At 35.6% G+C, this 22,756-nt stretch overlaps 1 protein-coding gene across 1 annotated transcript; it reads right to left on the minus strand.

Annotated features, from left to right (window-relative positions):
• Window positions 1–527: 527 nt before the first annotated feature.
• LOC135585435 (CSC1-like protein At4g02900) lies at window positions 528–22,289 on the minus strand. The gene is made up of 14 exons (XM_065138941.1): window positions 21,862–22,289; window positions 21,573–21,696; window positions 21,406–21,482; window positions 20,335–20,735; window positions 19,729–19,878; window positions 16,659–16,794; window positions 13,557–13,658; window positions 10,362–10,481; window positions 10,192–10,272; window positions 5,344–5,684; window positions 4,815–5,060; window positions 2,597–2,921; window positions 1,180–1,410; window positions 528–971 (listed from the first exon to the last, which is right to left on the minus strand). The coding sequence occupies exons 4-14, from the start codon at window positions 20,646–20,648 to the stop codon at window positions 741–743; spliced, it is 2,277 nt and encodes a 758-aa protein (XP_064995013.1). The 5' UTR covers window positions 20,649–20,735; window positions 21,406–21,482; window positions 21,573–21,696; window positions 21,862–22,289; the 3' UTR covers window positions 528–740.
• Between the last annotated feature and the right edge of the window lie 467 nt (window positions 22,290–22,756).

The raw sequence follows: 22,756 nt of genomic DNA on the forward strand, positions 1-22,756 counted from the left end.
ATCTGCCCGCCCATCACGGGACCCACTCCTGGCAGCGTCCATCCCAAAGGCAGGTAGCCGTTCAGGGACGGAAAACAGGTAAGAACTAGAAAGAGAAATAATGGAAAGAAGTGCGAGGCAACGGTAGCTCGTGGTCGTGTGCGGGCGCGTGACTCGGGCAAGGTCGATGTCGTTATTAGGACTGGAGTTAATATGGTTTTAATAAATCTAATTTGGAAGCCCAATTTGTTACTCGTATCATCATCTCAAATAAATGAACTCTTTTTTTTTTTTTTTTTTATTGAAGGAGCATTTTTCTTCGACTATTTAATGATCATAAAACATGCTCTACTGATAAAAAGCATCTCAACAACAAGCAGCAGCTAAAAAGAAATAGTGTCAATAGGTGGACGACTTCGCAATTCATCAAGTGGATGCAGTCTTATCTTAAATAAATAAATAAAAAATAAAAAAAGACATGTCTTACGAATTCTTCATGAAGACATCGCAATATAAGATTCCTACTGACTTGGCCTGAGCTACCGCCGTAGAGCAGATATTAGCATTTCCTAAAGCTGGTTAAGTATGAGCATGTTATATCCAACAACGAGTTCCAAACTTAGGTATCTGGTAATGTTGTTATCTTACCCCATAAGTAAGGCGGGTACAAGAACGCCTGAAGCTCACAGAGAGGAGGTATCAACAAGACCTTACAAGACATTCACAATGATAAGGATCAGGAGACAGAATACAAAGTTGACTTAGTACTCACATTCAGAACCAACTTCAGAGTTATATTTGCTTTCCCCAGGCGTACTCCTTCGGGAGGTTCGTATGGTCGGGACAAGCGTATTGTTTTCTTCCTCGATAATCATTGGATGCTCCACATCTTCGCTGTGAAAATCCGGGTGGACATATGCATCTTGAAGGTAAGCTCTCAAATTTAGGTGTGGCTCTGTTGCTCGTTCTAGCGTGTCCTTTACCATTGCATCCTGCAAAGGGATAATATCTCATGAATCCAAAGGCTATGTACATTCATATATTTCATCCAAAACAAACAACCATTAATAAAAACTGTGTCTACTTGTTCATCTATATAAGTCTTGGATTCAAAGCACTATATGAAATCTAGATCATTAGCATTGAGACAATTCATATCCAGATAAATGAGAGATCAAAGTTGCTATCTCTGAAACAAACCTGCAGGGGAAACTTGATAAATGCTGGTTCGAATCGACTCTTGCAGTATATGTGAAACCATATTGTCAACAAAGGAAGAACAAGTATAGGAACAGTAAGAGAACCATGTTTAGTACTCATCAAGCCCATAAGCAAAAGTTGTGAGATTATCATTGCAATAATCACCCGTCTAATGACATCTGGCCAGAATGCAGCAGCACTTTCATATTCTTGAGTGTATACATTTATGATCTATAACCAACAAACATTAGAGGTCATCAAACATTTGAAGTTCAAAGCGAAAAAGGAATGGATTAGCATTCATAAAAAATGACTGATAAAAGATTCATGCATTTCAAATGCATTTTATTCAAAAGAATAAAAAACTAATAGGTCCAACTGGGGAAAAATATACTTATATTTTTACATGCCGATATGCGTAAGATTAATCTTGTAGCACATCTATCTATGTTGAAGAACCTTATGTATCAAAAAACACATGTACTATTCATCACCCAAGACATTTTCCATCTATAGAGTATAGCTCAAAAAATGAGAAGATTCCACAGAAATCTTCAAAGACTTCAAAGACCAATTTATTAATGTGATATTGTTGTACCAAAGTTGTAGCAAAGTTCCAATCCATGGAAACCAAATCCCTAGTTGTATTATCTCCATGCCTAAAAGTCCAATAATAAGGAAGATCTTGCTTGTTTGCAGTTAAAAGATATCCTGGAGCAAACATTCATGTTCTCTAAATTCCCAGATATTTTCATAAACCCTTAACGGGGTAAACAACAATCTTGCTGTAGGGAATCTTCTTTCATTTTCTTTCTGCTTCTCTCACTCTCTCTCTACGGAACATTCACCTCACAGGGACAAATAAAACAGACCTGTGTGCACATATATTTTGTTGGCATTTTCTAAAAGGTACAAGCAACTAAACATTAAACAGCGACATGCATGTTAAAAGAAAGACCTATGAAACATCAGCTTTTGGTTCTGCTTTATACTCTATATTGGTAAAACTAGTGGGAAGACAGTTGGAGATATCTACATTTGTAAAACTGATTGATGATAGGATTGAGTAAAAAACAACAAAACAAGTTAGAAGTCAAAACATCATATTACCATGACAAAAGCAACTTTTCTTGCACTCTATCCAATTGTTCCCTTGTTCCACTGCACACACTTTTCCTCATTGATATCTACACTCTTTCTCATTGATTTTTATATCAACATCAATATAAAACGTGTAAAAGTTGCTTTGCAAAATTTATACTCACCTTAATTCCGTGCACAGCTAGTCTGTAACCTAAACTCCAAACTACGAATAATGAAAAGCTATTAAGAAATGAGTCCTACAGGAACAACGCCACGCAAAGTTCTTAAAAAGTATAAGATACCATTGAAAAATAAAACTTAATAACCAGAGTACCTGATGGCGGAACACAACATATGACAGGCCGAAGAAGATGAGTAGGAATGGAAGAAAAATTGGGGTGATAACATAATATACAAATCCAAGCAAGAAATATAGTTGTATTCTTGGTTCTGAGGATGCAAACTCTAAACTGCCAGGATCCATAGCTTGCTCACGATCTTGTTCAGTCTTGACTAAAAATGTATTCTTCAGATGGAAAATGATCAATGGTTTCAGTCTAAGTATTTCGGCAGCAATACCTGACCATCCATCAACCATTATATAGGTGATGAAAAATGTTGCTTTCATTGGAATAGACATCCCAACAGTTACAGGAATTCTGCACAAAATGGAACATTTAACATCCCACAAGATAAACAAGAAATTGTTTTGCAATGTTACTTAAGAGATACTTGATCTTCAGAAAAGATGAAAACATACTTTCCAAGTATGGTCACTATCTTACTGGCTTGATATACTAATGTATGCGCCAGTTATTTGTTTGCTAAGAAACTACAAATAGAAAAAATATTTGTTCACTATCTTACTGGCTTGATCTACTTAATCAGAAGTCATAAGCCACTCCATAACGAATATTTGTTTGTTGTTTTATTCTAATTGTGTTCATAGAATCAACATATATGCCTTCTAATCCTTGACATCCTACTCAAATCTGCTGTCTTGCTTCATTATTTACACTTCAATCAGAAAATTGTACATCAAGATTTTACAGCAATGTAACCAGGACTTTTATGTGGAATCAATTCCCACGAGAGAACTAACAAATGAGAAGGAATTTATTAAAGGTTTTCTACAATCATTCTGTGTTTCATGAGTATCTGTCAACCAATGAAATGTTTTTCCAATAAATGTTGAATGCAGGTTAGGCGCAATTCAGTAATGTACAACTTCAACGATTGTCTTGATTCCCACCTATGCTTGATATTTTTAACTATGCTCAATCCATTTTCCACTACATAGTATATGAAAATATCTTTACTATGAATACATAAAATTTCCTGGAAGGAAATCATCAAACTGGCGTTTTCTAATGCCAGTTAATTTACTATGAATACAGAAATTGTCAATTAATTTCCCCTCTCCCTCTTAGTTTCCGTTTGTTTTTCTTACTCTTTATGTTAGGCCTTTTCTAATGCCACTAAAGTGAAAGGCTTTCGTGAGTATGAGACTGGGTGGAGGATTTGCTTTCTGCTACAGATCCTTCTTATTATCTACTACCCCAATTACTGAAGTCCCAAGGTCCTTAGTTGACTAAGGATTTCAATTGATAATGCAGCTCACCTCTTGGACCAGTCCAGCTTGCCAGCACCATCAGTACTATCTGGTACTAATAAAAAGGAAAATATGAAGAAGGAAAACCTTCTCCTTCTCTTCTTCATCTTCTTCCCATCGTGTGGTCACTGTTGACCAGTGAGTACCGATAAGCAATTAGATTCAGTGGAAGAGAGGGTCAAAGCCTGAGCAAGCGATTTTGACAGTTTCAAAGGATTCAATTTTCAAAGGTTCACTTGCAGTTTCAGTTCATGTGTTTCAATTATGTTAAGTGGTTTAAATCAAAACTGATTGCAATTTGACCAAAACTAAGCACTATTTTAATTCTTTTGAGCTAGTTCACTGTATACCACTCTAAGAAGCATGGTCCATGTGATGGTTGGCAGTTGGACAAGTACATAGCACCTAATACAGGTGGTATACTGTGACACTGCAATTCTTGAAAAGTAGATTACACTGAAAGAATGCCATAAGCCCTTGCATCGAGCAATATCATTAGCATGTTTCATTCAGTTAAAGAATAGTTTATGCCTTATGGGACATGATATCACGGGCACAACTTGCTGCCATGGGAGGCTCCGAGGACAAAGTGACGTTGCTAGTGGAAAACTAGAGCATGAATCAATATCATTAAACAAAGGACCAGCAACTGCTATCGATGTCTTCCAGACAAGTTAAAGGGACGTGTAAACATTTTGTATATCAAAATAATGCTTTATCACAGTTGTCTTGTTTCTTTAAGAGGGTTTACATTATGGGAAAGAAAGGAATATAAAGAAAAACATACACCCACTGGTTGCATATCCAAATGAAAAGTGTTGTTTTCTTCGTAAACAAATTATGTAAATACCCAAAAGAAATGATCCAAACAATTCTCTAGTGATCCAAGTAACTAGTAAAAATATGCATTAATCAAGAACTTAGAAATAAAAACACATACGTGTTAGCAGATTCGTGAATGAAACTATTTAGTTGTTGAAATGCTGTTCCTGTAATAACACTCCCAAGAAATACATTAACCAGAAGAAAAAGATAGTACTTAGAAGCAGATCTCCTGTCCAATGTTGATAAGGATGTGTGACCCTCTATCTTGGACATTGTCATGAGTATTGTTGGAAGAAGAATAAGGAAGACCTTTAATGCAATTCCTGGTAGAAAACCTTGTATGAATGACTTAATTAGATTCCTGCACATAATATTCAACAATTCAGGTTCAGACATTTTGATGACTATAAACTGATTTATGATTGACTCCATGCCTAATATTTTAAGTTTCCATGCCGTAACTATTAGGTGAATTCACTCGATCACTTCCTCATCAATTTTCAAAAAGGCATATTATTTTTCAGAAACCTAAAGCCATACTCTGTTAGTTGGTGTTCTGAATCAACCATATTGGTCAAATACAAAATATCAATATTTCCCATAACAAGAAAAGCGTTTGCAAGAACAAAATAAGAAACACTTACGTTTCTATTAGAGACCTTAAGAGAGGAAAGACCTTCTCGAATCCCTCGATATTGGCTAGAGATTGAACAAATGCAATCGGGATCATAAAGAAAAAGGTAAGAAAGAAAATTGCAACAGCCATAATTAACCTCCGAATTGTAAGCTCAACAAAGGGGATAGCAAGATTGGGCCAATAGACATCACGGGGCTCAGGAGCCCAATCTGTTAACCACAAAGTTGGATTACTTGATTGCTGTGTTTGGGCACAAACAGCTGCACCCCATCGGGTTTTAAATGACACAAAAGCTGCTGGCATTATAGCATTAGGATCACTAATTATCCTTTCTCGTTCTGATGCTTCCTACATAGAATAAAGGTAACCATTATGAGAAAAGAACTTCATATTTTTGAAAGATTCCATTCAATATTGAAGAGCATAAAATAATTGATTTGATCAGCGCATCTGAACAGGTACAGAAATGTTGCTTCCTAGTCAGTTATTCATGAAGACCTTACAAAGATTGGAGTATTGAACAGCTATATTTGCTTCATGTTTATACAAATTGGATATGAATTGACAACAACACTAAAATTCTAAACCATAGAAGTGGGAATGGCTTGGAGCTTCTCTCATGCCTTTCCACTCACAAATATTTGAAGCAAGGTCTTCAGAAGGTCCAATTAACAGTTTGAGACGTATACTCCCAATTACGTCAATGAATAGCAAGCAAGGAGACATTCAAACCTGGCAATAAAGCTATGCATCTTTGTCTGGTATAATGTCTACAAAGCAAACCTCAGTGTTTTAGCCAAACAATTCATGATAGGACATTTTGAGGAAAGGGGAACCATTAGGAAGAGAGCATCCTGGTGATAGGACATGGGATCCTTGGTGTTGGAGCTAAAGGCTGATTATGTCAGAGACAACTAATAGATGGGCTAAAAGAGGATAATGGTTTATTATTCTTTCTATCTAGCACCATTTGTTTCTATCACAAAATTGGATGAAAAATGGAGTGTTGCATTAGGCCATTGAGAGTTAACATAAGACCTAATCAAATCTCATGAGCATGGATCTCAAATGTTTTCGTTTTGATGTTAAGTCGTCACTTAGAAGTGACTTGAATCATGACATTTTCACCATTCACGTGCCTCAGAAATGCAAAGAATAGCTAGGATGTCACTCAGAATGGACCATAAAATCGACACCGGGATACGGTGCAAAATAAGCAATGGTTCTTGCATCGAGTAAGTCTAGGATCATAAGATTAGGCGAGCAACATGGATTATAAGAGAACTTCCAAGAAAGGGATGACAATTGGTAGCTACATATCTATGATGATAAGGAGGACAATTAACATAATTCATTTGTGGGAAACTATGTGGGTAAAAAAAATGTAGGATGATAGTTTGCATTGTATATCAAATTTGGTACACTATAAAAATTAAACATAGAAATGGTGTGAGGTATCATCATCGATAAGGATATTAGTGATGATGTTATAAAGATGAAAAGAGCTGGAGATAGTTTTAAATTTTATGTTGGGAGAAGAAATATTGATGTTATAAGTGCTTATGCTTCTCAGAAAGATTAGATCCCATGAAACTTTAAATTGTTCAAGGAATTCTAATCGAAAATTTATCTGTGTAGGGGATTCAAATAGTCATATAGGAGATAAAAATATACAAGAATTTAAAGAGTACATGAGGGCTTTGAATAACTAGAAAGTATGAAGAAGGCAGTACGATTTAAAATTTTGCTACTTTTTATGCCCTTGTAATTATCAATACTAACTTCAAGAAAAGAGATGAATAAGAGTGGACATAACTCATAAGTCACAATAACTATAGGCAGAGATTCTTCTTCCTCGCTAGAATGGTAATGTAAAGATCAAAAAGTTATATCTGGATATAACTTGACTGATCAACATAGATTGATGTTATTCGACGTATGTTTTAAGAAATGGAAGGGGAAAACCATAGCAGGTACTTTTACAAAAGTTAGATGATAGAACTTCAAGTCAGTCATATAAGATTTTCTAAAAGTAAATTAGAAAAAGAAGAGGCATAAATTTTGGTTGGAGATAATCTAATATCATATGGACTTCAATAGCTACTAAGATTAGGAGTATGACAAAAGATTCACGGAGAATCTGAAGAGAGGGGACTGACTTCAGTTGGTAGCCATTTACACAAGTTTAAAAGGCCCTCACTAGAAAAAAGGATCCATATTTTAAAAATTGGTAAACTTGTACAAATGAATACAAATTTGGAAGATATATAATTATTAAAAAGAGGTAAAAGAAAAGGACTAAGAGGCAAAATAGTTATAAGTACATGATAAGGATAGTTTTTATGGTAAGCTATGTGCTAAGAATAGGATCAAGACAAGAAGTGTTGGTTAATAATATGGATTATGGAATTAGGAAAATATGGAGGATTTATTTTTTTTATAAATTATTTAATGATTGTTCTATAATATATTTGCCTTGGGATAGACAACAATTGAAAGTTTAAAAATATATTTATTGATAAAATTAGAACAAATAAGGTAAAAGAAGCCTGAAACAGAAAGAAGATTTACAATAATGTATGACCTCATGGTATTCATATCTAATTTGGAAGAGTTCAGGGGATTTAAAGGAAGTTTGATTAACCAAGTTTATTTACCAAAATTTTGAGAATGAAAAGATGTCAAATGAATGAAGTGTGTTTTAGTATCCGAGTTCAGGGGATTTAAAGGTAGTTTGATTAACTAAGTTTATTTACCAAAGTTTTGAGAATGAAAAGATGTCAAATGAATGAAGTGTTTTTTAGTATCCATTTTTGAAATAAGGGAGATATTAAAAGCTTTTCTAATTGTAGGGGGATTAAACTAATTAGTGGTACCATGAAACAATTTGGAAAAGAGTAAGTATACTAACAAGTCATGTGAACCAAGTATTTCCAAGAAAAAAACTTGGTTTTTCATGAGCACAAGATTATTATAGATATTATTTAATCACTGTATAATTATTGAAAAAGATAAAGATAAGAAGAAAGATTTGCATATGATTTCATTAACTTGAGATAACCTATGACAAAAATCTATGAGATTTATCATGGTTGAATTCAGAAAGAAAATGAGTATCTAGAATTTAGAAAGAATTCTATGAGATTTTTTTTTAGTATCTAGTATTTATTAATGTGACAATATATATGTATCATAAAATAATTATTAGTCTCAGGATTATAGGAGTGTCTATCAAGCTTTCTTAGAATATAGGGTTATATTAAGAATCAAGAATCAACCTTTAAGCCTTCATCTTTTCACATTGGTGACTAAGGAACTTACTAGTTATACACAAAAAAACATGGTATATGCTTTTTGCTAACAAAATTATTTAATTAAAAGTTTAGTTGGGATTTAGTATAAACTTGTGTTGTGAAGACAAAATTTTAAAACTAAAGGTTTTTAGATTAAATAGAACTAAGACTAAGAATCTAATATATGAAATAAACTTTTAGAACTCTACATGTGGGATAATTGGCTCAATTCTATATGAACATACAAAGTCATTTCAAACAGGGTTTTTAATTTCGAATGATAACGCCCGTACCCGGCGGTACCGTCGATTGGGGTTGTTTCCGCCCCGTTACCACCTGAAATCGATCGATGATGGTCGATTTCGACCGTCGTCGCCCGCTACTGGGTAGTATTAGCTGAGGGAGAAGGAAGAAGAGGGAGAAGAAAAGGGAGAACCTGGAGATCCGGCACCACTCTCCCTCGACGATCTCGATCCGTCGCCGCCCTCCCTCGTCGAACGCCGCAAATGAGATGTCACCTCCTCCTCATCTGAGGCGACGAGGCCTCGGTATCGACGACAACTTCTCCTAATCCGTGCGGGGATAAGAAGCCTCGGCGTGGGAAGAAGAAACCTTGACGACGTTGCCGAGGCTTTGCAGGGAGACCTTGGCGTCGTCGACGACTTCTCCTAATCCGTGTGGGGAGAAGAAACCTCGACAATGTCGCCGAGGCTTTGAGGTTTTCTTCTCCCCACGTAGGGAGAAGAAATGCTCAGCAACGTTGCCCCTCTTTTATTTTTTAACTTTTTATTTTTTATACTTTATTATTATTATTATTATTATTATTATTATTATTATTATTATTATTATTATTATTATTATTATTATTATTATTATTATTATTATTATTATTATTATTATTATTATTATTATTATAATACCAAGGTATACAGTTTCGAATGATACTGCCCGGTACGGGCGATACGTACCGGTCCGACAGTAAACCGGTACACGGACTGCCCGCTACCGAGCGGTATTTTTTTTAATAATATATATATATATATTATTTATAAATAAAAAAATATATATATAAATTTTGGCGACGTCACCGATTTATATATATATATATATATATATATATATATTGAACGGTATATCGCTCGGTATACTGTACCGTGCCGTACCGAGAGACGGTCGAAACTCCGGTATGGTACGATATTTCAATCCTTGATATATACACCAAGTACGCTAGAATGTATCGCTCGGTATACTCGTACCGTATCATATCGAGCTGAACTCTATACTTCGATACGGTATGAAATTACGACCCTTGATTTCAAAAGTATGCACATTTTGCATGTATATGTTTTCCAAACATAACTTTATTATGTTTTTCACTACTTGTTATACACATTATTTCCGAGAGAGGCTTATGAAGGTAAACATAACCTAATAAATAAAAACAAGTAACATGACTTTGAACACCACAGGGAGCACAGTTGATCCATAAATGTCATAACAAGAGACCATATCATGATCAAGTGTAATCCTATCTAAAATTCTAGATGCCTCTAAATGCTTACTTCTTCCAGTAGCTGTTCTATCGCAGCCTTATAGTAGTCAATGGCATCCACACTCTTTCCCAACAGACCAAAAAGTCCTGTCTATGAATAAAAGTAATGGGTTTATACACCAAACTGTCAATGATTGTCAAGTAAATTAGACAGGATGTACATGTCAATAGCATAAGTACCTTTGTAGTTGGCCTGATGTTAGTATTTCGATTGTACTTGTTTTCGTAGTAGATAAACCAGTTTTCTAAGCCTTTTCTTTTCTCAACCAATTTTGCGAGCTTATTAGCATTATATACAACCTGCCAAAAATAAAAAGATGCAGTAAAGATAAACTAGATAAGTTATGAAAAGCATTGCATCCAACATAAACATTTCACTGCCAGAAATAGAAAGAAAAAAGTTAAACAAAGCAGGTATTCCAGCCATTATGACAACAATAATGGTAATTGTTAAGACCAAAAAACTAATGATTACAACAAGTTGTAATGTCCTATTTGGTGTTAACTACATGGATCTTTTCTGGGCATTAAAACAAACATTATGTCCCGATTCATAGACCAAACAATAATTTTAGCTGTAAAACATGTTTCCGATATCACTAGATAACGAAAAGTAGATTATTTGAGTTTTAGAGAATAAATTTCTTTCTAGAAATTAATTAAATTGCAATTGACCACAAATGCCAAATGAACATGAATGTCAACTCTCTAGGCAACTAATCTCTACTTTTGAAAAGTTTACAATAAGCCACAGTTATATTCGCTTATGTAGAGAATAATCATATGCAAAATTCTTAACAATGCATAACGCTCGCAATATATCAGATAATGATCAGTGTTGTGGTATGTATACCTATACCTATCTATAAGGTATGACTTCTCGATCTGTCAATCTATTGTAAATAAAGCATTTAGGTCACGAGAAAGTCTGTTGAGCTCACAACCTTCTCTCCAAAAATCAATTTTCCCTTGACTTCAACATGGTATCAGACCAAAAGTTCCTATGTTCGAGTTTACATGCTCTCCTCCCTATTTAATTACGTTCCTTGTCTTGTACTTGAGCCGTTGTGTACAATTGAGAGAAAGAATATTTCCTTTCATATACCGGTTTAAGCTTTAGACGAGTAGGCAATGGTCACAACGTTCAAAATCAGTCATATAGTTACTTCTGTTAGGATAATATAAATATATCTAATGCTTTTTACACATTCAGCTATTTATGTATCCCAATAGGTAAGAAATTCAACCTATATCAGTGTCTAAATCCAGAAAATTTTGAGTTCACTTAATATATACCAACATTAATGTGTAATGGGCATACATTTATGGAACTAATCCATCTTCATCCAGACATGGAAACAGATTAGACAAACAGAGTGCAGCCCAGTTTCACCCATGCCCTTGGAGTTTAGCTAACCTAAATATCTGAGTATGACAGATCCCAATTAGAGCCACTGTTATTTGTCTTATAATTTTGTTGAGACTTTCCCCATTCCAGGGAATAGATCTCAAGGAACTATTCCCCATTCCACAAGCAATCAAGCTTTATCTTATAATTTTGTTGAGACTTTCCTCCTTTCTCTTTGTCAAGTGTAAACTATGCATCTTTTCATCTTTTTGTTCTTACTTTTTTCTATTGTACATCATGGAGCTTCCAGGAAGGTGATGTTCTCACATCTAAAATCTTGACCAGTGCATATACAAGTCGCCTATCAAATCGTTATGATACTGATACAAATCAATATGCCAACACTCCGTATGAGATGGTACTACTCTGTACAGAGAGAAAAAGAGAAAGACGAGGGGAAAGGAAGAGAAAGGGGAAGTGAAGGATTAGCAGAGGGTGATAAGGCGGAGGAAGCCAAGGACGATTAGTGGAGGAGGAATATAAGGAAGAGGCATACCAATAGTAGGAGATGACAAACTGAACAAAGATGAGGCGACAGCAATGCGACAGGGTGAAGGAGGAGGCAGCGATGCAGCTTTAGAGGAGTCAACTACATTGTGGGAGGAGGCAGCGAGGCGATAGGAGATGACAAACCGAACAAAGAGGCAGCGAGGGTAGAGAGAGAATGTGAGAGAAAGGGAAAAGGAAAAAGAAAGAGAGAGCACGCTCGAGAGTAAGAAAAAAGAAAAAAAAAAAAAGAAAAAAAAAAAGACAACCTTTGTCAAATGGTATAGTATTGGCTGATAAAACTTGGTATTCATCTGCTTAATGCTTGGTGCAAAGGAGCCTTACAAGTCCATACCAAACCAAACAGGATGAAAATGCAGTCCATCACCTGTTGGATCTATATATACTGATTCATATCAACCAGTTCAACCGCTATTCTAAACCTTGGTTCTTGGTACTATAGTCATACGGTTTTCTTCTTTACACCAACCATTCCTATAAGAACTAAGTTTTATTTTACAATTTTGTTGGAACTTTCTTCCTTTCTCTTTGTTAGGGTGTAAAGATTCTCTTTTGTTTTCCTCTTTATCTCTTTGTTCTTACTTTTTTTCTATTTTACCTATTTTATTTTTTTGGTGAAATGAAACAGAAGTCTTATGTTTTTGCCTCAGAAAGAGAGAGTTTTCTTCTTTACACCTACCATTCCTATAAGAACTAAGCTTTATTTTATATATTTGTTGGAACTTTCCTCCTTCCTCATTGTTAGTGTGTAAAAGTTCTCTTTTGTTTTCCTCTTCGTCTCTTTGTTCTTGCCTTCTTCTATTTACCTATTTTATTTCTTTAATGAAATAAAACAGAAGTCTTATGTCTTTGCCTCAGAGAGAGAGAGAGAGAGAGAAAGAGAGTGAGATTTGCTAGTGTATGTTACATTTCCTTTCCTGTTTTAAACTTATTGTGGTTACTGCCCAAAGAAATTGTTGTCATCCACAAGATATTCCTTCACCATGTACTTCCTAGATGCATTAGGCTGTCCCTTTTTACTAGGACAAATGATGGAGCGATCAGGTCCAAGGTATGCCTGAAAGTTGCATCCTAATATATAAAATGATTGCATATGCAAACCATAATAATTTGTTTGGACCAATATGTATGATGCTAACATGATATCAGTGCTTGACATGTATTATACAAATGGTGTGCCAACACGACACTAAATTGACAATGCTTATGAGAGCCAAACCACCATGGGGATATGCCATAATTGTAGAAAGCTTACTTAAAAACTTAAAAGAACCAAAATATATATTGAAGCCTTATAATTGGGAGTCTTTTATCTTGAATTATTTCGGATATATACAAATTCACAGAACCAGCGAATAGATAATGTTATACAAATTATCAGGATCAGGCAGCATATTTCCAGTGATAGTAACATATTCAACTTAACTGCGCTACAGTGTTCAAATCAGACAGATACTGACCTGGTGTGTGAGATAATGATCGTGATGATTCACAGAAAAAAAATGCCCAACATGCTCACTCACTGATTCATCAGGATCAGGTGGAACATTTCTCACAAGAACCTAAATAGAACAATGATACTTTTAGAACTAGAAGCTGTAAAGGTTATATCTGGAATGCAACTGTCCAATGCATCATAGATCAGGTTATCTCATTTGGAGCCTATAGAAGATAGCAGATTTGAGAAATCAACACTAGCATTTCGCAAACAAAGCTGTAACAAGATATGTAGTAACTTCCGTGCATCCAACTTATTTATAATTTTTTGCTTCATTTGTTTGTAAAAGAGAGTTTCTAATTATTGCCTACAGCACTGAGAATATCAAGGCAGCCAACAACCGGTTTTAAAAACCAAAAAATTTTTAGTTTAAATCATTAATAAGCAACATACCTAAGGTGGCTGCTGCATTGCTGTCTGTTGAAGATTGTAAAATAGATATGATTTTTCAAGAAAATATTAAAATGAATGCCTGGAAACAATTTGCCTCAGAAAGTTCTTAGGAAGCAATCCTCTTAGTAAATGATGTATCTAGCACATTTAATCACAAGCAAAAGTCTTGTGCGATTCTGTTCTGAAGAGTATATGATTCTACAAGCATTTCAAATGATCTGAAAGAATTGTGATGATCTCCTTGGATTTTAGAAAACTTTTGAAGATATAATTTTACAAAGTGAAGTCTAATATAGAAAAAATAGGTGATAGTTTCTCTAATTAGTTAGTAATCGTATAATTTGATTTTCTAGGTATGCCAAGTATGACACAATTTTCATCCTCACTAAATTTCACAATTAGTTGGGACATTGCCACTTCTCGTGGGCTTGAACCTGTTGCCTCCAATAACAGAAAAATAATTGACATAATTGCGATCATTTTCTCCTTGAGGAATCTTGTTCATATGAAATAGTAAAAGCAGGTTGGAGACATGAATAAAGTGGGGGATTGTAAGATTTTAGGTTATAAATCACAGAGGTAGAACACTTGTATCTAACAAATCAAATCCAAGTAAGTTGTAAAAATTTTGAAGTATTTAAAGATTTTTTTTTTTCAGTGAACATTTACTCTAAAGTTTGATGTACCAATCGACTAATGCGACAGTCGAACTCTTTCCATATGTGGTGTGACATCAATTTCCCTACAAGAGATTACTTGCATGGGACACTAATTGGAGTGATTTGGATCCCAGCCCTATACATCGATCTCTCCTAGTCTTAAAAACCTTGCTTTCGTTTATCACTGATTGATGAATTCTGAATTTTCAGAAATATTATTTGCTACAAATCAGTGTGGATCAAGGTATGTAATTTCGTACCGTACCAGAGTTTCAACGTTCGCTCGGTATGGTACGAAACTGTATACCGAGCAGTATATATATGTATATATATGTATGTATGTATATATATGTATGTATATATGTATGTATATATATGTATGTATATATGTATGTATATATATATATATATATATATATATATATATATATATATATATATATATAAGGCGACGTCATCGAAAAAAGTGACGTTGCATCGCCTCGGCGACGTCACCGAAAAAGGTGACGCGACGTCGCCTGTTATAAAAAAAAAAAAAATATATATATATATATATATATATATATATATATATATATATATATATATACATAATTTTTTATATTTTTTTTTGTTTCGCCCGGTAACGGGCGGTCCGTGTACCAATAAACTGACGGGCCAGTACGTACCGCCCGTACCGGACAGTATTATTCGAAATTACATACCTTGGTGTGGACAATGGAAAATCGCTGACCATTATATAAGTTCTCATATTGGTATCTAGATCACCTAAAGACCATAAGAAGCATCAAAACATCTGAAGTCATAGCATTCAATAGTTACCTTCTAATTGACTTAAACATCTGAAAAACCTTCACATTCACAGTCCTACATCATAGTGGCGTCAGAGTTTCTGATACATGACATACTATCACAATAATTGACGCGAAGCAGTATAAGTTTATACCATATGCCTATAATTGGTCTTACAAACAATATGAACTGTTCCTAGTTACTGTGTCACCTACTATAAATACATCTTTTAGCCAAATTGGAATATAATAATTTGAAGATCTATGCCTTGTGTTTGCACATTGCACTTTGATTAGCTGATTGCTAATGAAGGTCCATCTGAGTTTGCTTATACATATTGAGTTGTAAATCCAGGAAGAACGTTGAAATTCATGTATATAATTTTGTCATCAGTTGTTCATTCTTGTAAGTTATATGCATATGTTATTAAGCCTCAAGTACATGTATTTTCTGAGGCATGATACTAGCAAGTAGCAACTACCTTGCCAATTTAATAGCGCAAGTATGTTGAAAGCCTTTAACAGTTTTGACTGTAGGAAATATGATAAGGTACATGTGGGAACTTTGAAGTCTCATCTAATTTGTCAAAGAGAAACAATCATATAGCCACGATGAATGGACCATCCAATTCTAATATTTTTTTTATTTTTTTATGTGACATATAATCATTAATATATGTAAGCATCTTGCAACTTTTTTTTTCAACTATTAATTTGGCTAAATCATGGACTATGATCGTAGAACACAGACGTATGTTTCACTTTTTCCAGCATAGTTTAGAAGTGATAAGTGACCTTGAGGGCATATATGAACTAAGACAAAGGTGATACTGAATTGGATTCTCAACCTTCTTTGATTTTTTTTTCATCACTGCAAACTTCCTCGTATGTGCAAAGAATCTGTACAAATTATTGAACCATAAATCACAAAGCATACTTACAGGGTACAATTATGGGACTCGACCTTGTTTGTGATCCTTTATACTTATGGGGTACAATTATGGGACTCGGCCTTGTTTGTTTTTCTTGGCCATATAAGAAGATATAGAGTATAAAAAGAACCATTTACAAAATTATGATTTCTGGATGCATTTACACTAACACTGAATCTAAAAAAATGAGCATCATGATCAAGAAATATCTTCTTGCACACATCAATATCAGGCACGTACACATACAAGGAACTTTTCAGAATAAAGAGCTGCTTTTAGAAAAACTCACAGTAAATTGATCTGGTCGTCTATTTGCAGAAGCCAAAAAATGCAACCTCATCGATGCTATTTTCTTATATTCAGTGTACAATACACAATATGTCCAAAGTGTAAAAACATAGGCCATTGCCAAATGCACCCAGAACCTGACAAGAAAAACATGTTATGTATCACTATGGTGGATTCGGTTCTCTATGCAGATAGGAAGGGATACTACCAGTGCAGTTGCACAACTTTGCCTAAAAAACATATGCACAATGCTACAAAGGCAATATATTAGAGAATAAAAAATGATAAGTTTAAGAGTCCTATCTAACCAATGCCAATGCTACACAAAAATATGTGAGAAACTAGGAGACAAGTTTAACATTCAAAATTTGAAAAACAACAATGATTTAAAAGGGATGGACCATGGAGACACATTAAAAATTTCAGAACCAGCAACAAGTTTCACGATAATAATCTTAAATTCTAACCTTTATCAATTCAAAAAAATTAACATTTTGGCAAAACTCATCCTTGAGAACAAGCACACTTGAAAATGGTTCAGAAATTTCTACAGCTTAAGGCACAAGGATGACAAGACTTAAGATGACAAATAATGCATTAGAGACATTTTCTTGATGACAAATCTTCATTTAAATAAATGCATTACCACTACGGGAACGTTCTACTTCCAAATCCTCGATAATCACCAGCTAAATATATTGAACATAGTTCATCATATTATAGCAATATGTGCTGCGTGCTTCTTAGTCACAAATCTCTTAAACCCATCTAGTAGCAACACCAACAAGATGGATCTAAAGTATAGTTTCTAAATGTAACTTCAGATTGATGATGTTGTCAGACCCTGCCAACAAAATCAGACCAACCATCTTAGCTAGCCAACAATGGACTCCACCAAAGCACCAGGACTTAAATTGAACCATTATCCAATAATTATTACATCAAGTAGAGCACTACTACAAATACATTCTAAAGGGTGGGCAGGCAACAGAGTAAATATGCATGCATACATGACCAACTAAGGAATTCAATCACAGTCTAATACCAATTTTACTAATCAGTCAGACTAGTACGGTACTGATATACTGATTGGTATACCGACTTATACTGCTTGGCAACTGAATTTATATGATTTTGGTACTTATCAATGCACGAATACTCAAAATGAACCAGTACCACTCAGACTTGAATGAAAGAGGGTGAGAAGCAGGGAGGCGAAGCAGTAGGATCATGAGAAAAGAAAGAGACTGATGGAGGAGAGGAGGAAGAAAAGCATACCAGAGGCGGAGGAAGGAGACGACAGTGATGAAGAGGTGGAGTGGAGAAGGCAGTGCCAGTGGCAAAGATATTGCAGGAAGGAGGAAGAGACGGAGGGAGAGAGGAGAGAAAGAATGGAAAAGGGAAAAACAAGAAAACAAGAGTTGTCAAAAGCTGTCAAAAACAAAAAAGGATATGGCACCACAGCTACTGCACTACCGTCGGGTTTTTAGTGAACCTTGTTCCAACAGTAAAATTGTGCCCAGGTACAATAATCATATAGGGATTACCATCCAGTATGAACAGGTACATCAATAGATACCAGCCCATATTGATTGAGTTGGTCATGTATGCATACATATTTACTCTGTTGCCTGCCCACCCTTTAGAATGTATTTGTAGTAATGCTCTACTTGATGTAATAATTATTGGATAATGGTTCAATTTAAGTCCAGGTGCTTTGGTGGAGTCCATTGTTGGCTAGCTAAGATGGTTGGTCTGATTTTGTTGGCAGGTATATCAATAGATACCAGCCTATACTTCCGATATGAAAACACTGAATCCAAGTCTTTAATAGAACTTGACTTTAGAAGCATCTATATGATCTATTACTGCATTACATATAGCACTACGATTCCAATTATACCGGCAAAATGATGCTCAATCATTCCACATTAAATTTTATGATCTCCTTTTCGAAAGACAATTTTATTATGTCCTTGGAATCTGTATGGCAAAAGTTGGCATGGCTCATAATAGTGCGGTAAATCAATTTCACCATGGTTACAGACTCAAGGATCAAGACAAAGACATTCGGCAAGTGAACAAATAAAATAAATTCCAAATTACAAAATCAACAGTAAAACTTAGAAATTCTATTAAAAACACAGGGCACTAAAATGATCTGCACCGGACGGCAAGCTCATCCGAAGTGGACCCAATCCAAAGTGATCCATTGGGGTCTCCTTGGGCCCTTTAAACAGCCCCTTTTTCCTGTTTCCCCTTCTCTCACACTCCCTCTCACTCTTGCTCTCATTCTCTTCCAAATCTCTCTCATTTCTCTCCTAAATCGCAACACACTTCCAAAATCATTGAAGAACATTACAGGAGGGTTATTTGCTAGAGAAGAAGATCCAATTTCAACATAGGGTTCAATTTCTCTTCAAATCAAGGCATCTGAATATAATCTCTAAGCTAGTTTCATGCAAATAGGTTGGGGCTTATGCTTACTCTTCCATCCTTAGCTTAGATCTCTTTCATGTAGACCTAATTTAGGGCATGATGTACATGAAATTCAATTCCTTGATTATGACTATATTGCATATGAAGCAATATTTTAAAAGCTCCCAATTCTTACATATAATTTGGGCAATGATATTTATTCTATGATGATATGACAAAGGATTTAAACTACCATGATATATATTATTTAACATGTCGATGTTACTCTCATGGGTCACAACATGATACAGAACCCACATCCACCAATTCTGATCATCATAAATTGGTTATTTGTGGAAGCATTGGCCTCCTTGCATAACGAAGCTCAAGATAACTTGGAGCCAATAGGCAGGTCCATCTCGTCCCAAACTGAATAACTTTGAGTACATTAAATATGCCCCTACATGGACAGAAGCTCCCTTGGCTGGAGGCTATTTGTGGTATGGATTTAAGGGTCCAACTTATGTTGAGAGAGCTTGGGGTTTCTGAGCGTGATGCATCACTTTTCAAATTATGCAGGTTTGAGTACATTAAACATATCTAAATTATGTTGTTCAGACCTCAACCAAGTGCATGGGAAAGAGAGGTAAAACCTTTCTGAACCAGGTTGAATGTTAGATATAGAGAGCTTATCGATATCACTGAATGTTAAATCTTTACTGTTCTCCAGTGTTCCACCAGTCCAATTAACAGGAACCAAAACACCAAATGCAAGCACAGCTATAGGCGCAAAAATTTTTAACCTGCAGGAAATAACAAAAATTCGAAATAAATATGATGAGAAGCAAATAACAGGAACTTGTAAAGTAAATAGACACAGGAAGATATATGAACGACGATATACCAAAAGCTACAGTAGAAGTAGCGAGAATGATCCTAAGTTGTTAAGAACAGCAACAGTCGGGGTATTATTTCACACATTATAATGTAAGAATCTGCATGCAGTTAATTTTTGGATTTAAAAACAAGTATATATTTGAGCTGAAGCATATGATCTTAAACAGATGCAAAGTAGAATGAAAAACAAAAGTGCCTATGAACTAAAAAAATAAGGATCCAATATCGAGAAAGTCATGTCAGAGAAAGCACAAGTAAGAAATGGATAATGTGGCCTTCATATGACCATTTACAGCTATCATTTTAGCAAGACTTGAAACCTTCAACAAACAACATTGGAGCAATGACACTATTCAACTCACCCAAGTAGATAGATCCTGATATACACGGCAGAATCCAGTCCTGCATGGTCGATTAATTCAGGCTCCGGCATTCTTAATGCTGCAGGCATCCAATTCAAAAATCTCAAATATGTTCTGCAGTCCAAGTTAACAAACTTCTTTATAAAGTTTCCTGAATGTGTTGGGCTGCTTCTAATCCCTTTCAGGTACCACTTAGGAAAATATACTCTATCATTATATGGTTGAAGCCGGAGTACAGCAAAAACAATCAGAAATATCAATGCAGATAGGATATTCAGGGCAGCAGACATCCCAATATCAGCAAGTGATGCCATGTTTTAGAAACTTCCCCCTCAGCTCAAATTTGTGGGTTGCCACGTTGTGGAACTAAGGTATTCAGCACAAGACAGATTACTGCAGTACTAAAAGCATAGAAAAACCAGTAAAATCATATCAGACATTGAAGGAATCAAATGACATGCAGTTTAGTCTTATAGAAGGAAATTTGCACTTCGATGGCTGTTATGAACTGTTGGAAGGACATAGACAAGTATTAGACAATGACAGTTAGATATTAGAGGAGAAAAACTGTCAATCAACCAATACTACAAGGAAAAATTCCCTTTAGTACCTAGAAGTAAATTTAACAATCTGGACTCCTTAGAATAGGAAGCATGTGGAAAGGAACTTCAGAATTGGCATATTCTGGTCCTGATTGTGTGAATCATTTTCCTTCAATTTAAGAATAAACTTTGGAGAAAGTCAGACAAGGTTTATAAAAAAAATAACAATAGCTCTGGTGAGCCAGGTATGCATTTTACGAGGAGGCAACATGTTACCATGGATCGCCAACATAGAACAAAATAACTTCTTGAAAAGTTGCCTCCCATTTTTCCCTTTTATTATTTAATCAATACACACACTACTCATCACAAACAAAAGTAAAGAAAAACTCCAGGTATACAGGAAGCGAAGTGACCAGTACGAAGTTTATGCCAAAAACCTCCATAATTTGCCAAGGATCTAAACCTAGACTCAATCGTTCAAACCAAAGAAAAATGAGAGAGAAAGAAAGAGAGATGCGATGAGTACCTCAAGCAACCATCGTTTCTATTGCTTATGCAGGAATTGCTTCTCCTTTTCTTTTTTTGCACCTTCTTCTGATTGACCTAAGAAGTTAATTAAAATAACGTAATAAGTTATAAGGATTGCGCCAAAACCCCTCAAGAATTTGTCAAGAATCTGAACCTAGATTCAACCTTTTAACCAAAGAGAGGTGAAAGTGTACGTCAAGCAACCATCAGCTTGCACACCCAAACAAGGATTGCTTCCTTTTTCTCCTTGCCTCTGTGAATGCACCTTTTTTTTCTTTTTCTGATTGACCTAAGAAATTAATCCGGGTATTAGGAGCGATATAACCAACTACCAATTTATGAAAAACCCTCCAGATCCAGACACAAATTCTGTAACAAAACCCTTCAAGGATTTGCCAAGAATCTGGACCTAGATTCAGCATTTCAATCTAGGAAAGAGAGGCGAGAGGAGTACCTCAAGAAATTATCAGCTATCTCGCTCACGCAGGGTTTGCTTCGTTTTCTTTTTGGGCCCACCTTTTTCCTTGGTATACCTCAGAAATAACTCGAGGTACAGAGGAGTGAAGCAACCAGATATCTCAGAGCCCTAAACAATTTGCCAAGAGCATCGACCTACATTCAATCAAAGAAGGGGACAAAGAAAGAGAGGCGAGAGGAATGCCTCAAGCGATCATCGCCGACTCTCGAGCAAAAAGGGATAGCTCTGATCCTTGGAGGCCTTTGCTTCAGCCCCTTCTTTCTCGTTCTTCGTGGGGGGCAAGATTCTTTATCCTTGAGAGGATAAAAATAGGAAATCAACTCGATGATTACCGCGACGCGATGATCCGCCATTGGAGGTGGGACGGGCGCAACAATTCCGGAGGCGTTTTCGATTCGCGACCACCGAGCTTTCTCCTCGTATGATTCTCTCTCCTCCTCGTCTGCTCACGCCTTTTAAGGCGTGGCGATTCGCTCGTTGGGGGACCTGCGCTGATGCCATCCAGTAAGCCTTATAAATGATCGTGTACAATTCTGCCGTGGCTTCCCCATGACAGGTCGAGTCCAATCATCATCTCACACAGTAGCGGTCCGATCACAACGAAATCCTTGCAACTATTGAAGAGGATCCCAACCTCGCGGGTTCTCTCCCGCCATGTCTTTCAAACCATTCGGCCCAGCCCAGTTGGGTCATCGGGCCAAGCGGTCCAACCAGTTCCATGTAAATTATTTATAATATAAAAGTATATTATATTATATAACACCAACAACAACAATAATAATAATAATAATAAGATTGTAACCTCAACTTTTTTGAGATCGGTATATGGCTATTTTATTATTATTGAGATTCATAAAAAAAAAATCACATG

This window comes from Musa acuminata, chromosome BXJ1-3 (genome assembly GCF_036884655.1).
Source record: "Musa acuminata AAA Group cultivar baxijiao chromosome BXJ1-3, Cavendish_Baxijiao_AAA, whole genome shotgun sequence".
NCBI lineage: Eukaryota > Viridiplantae > Streptophyta > Magnoliopsida > Zingiberales > Musaceae > Musa > Musa acuminata.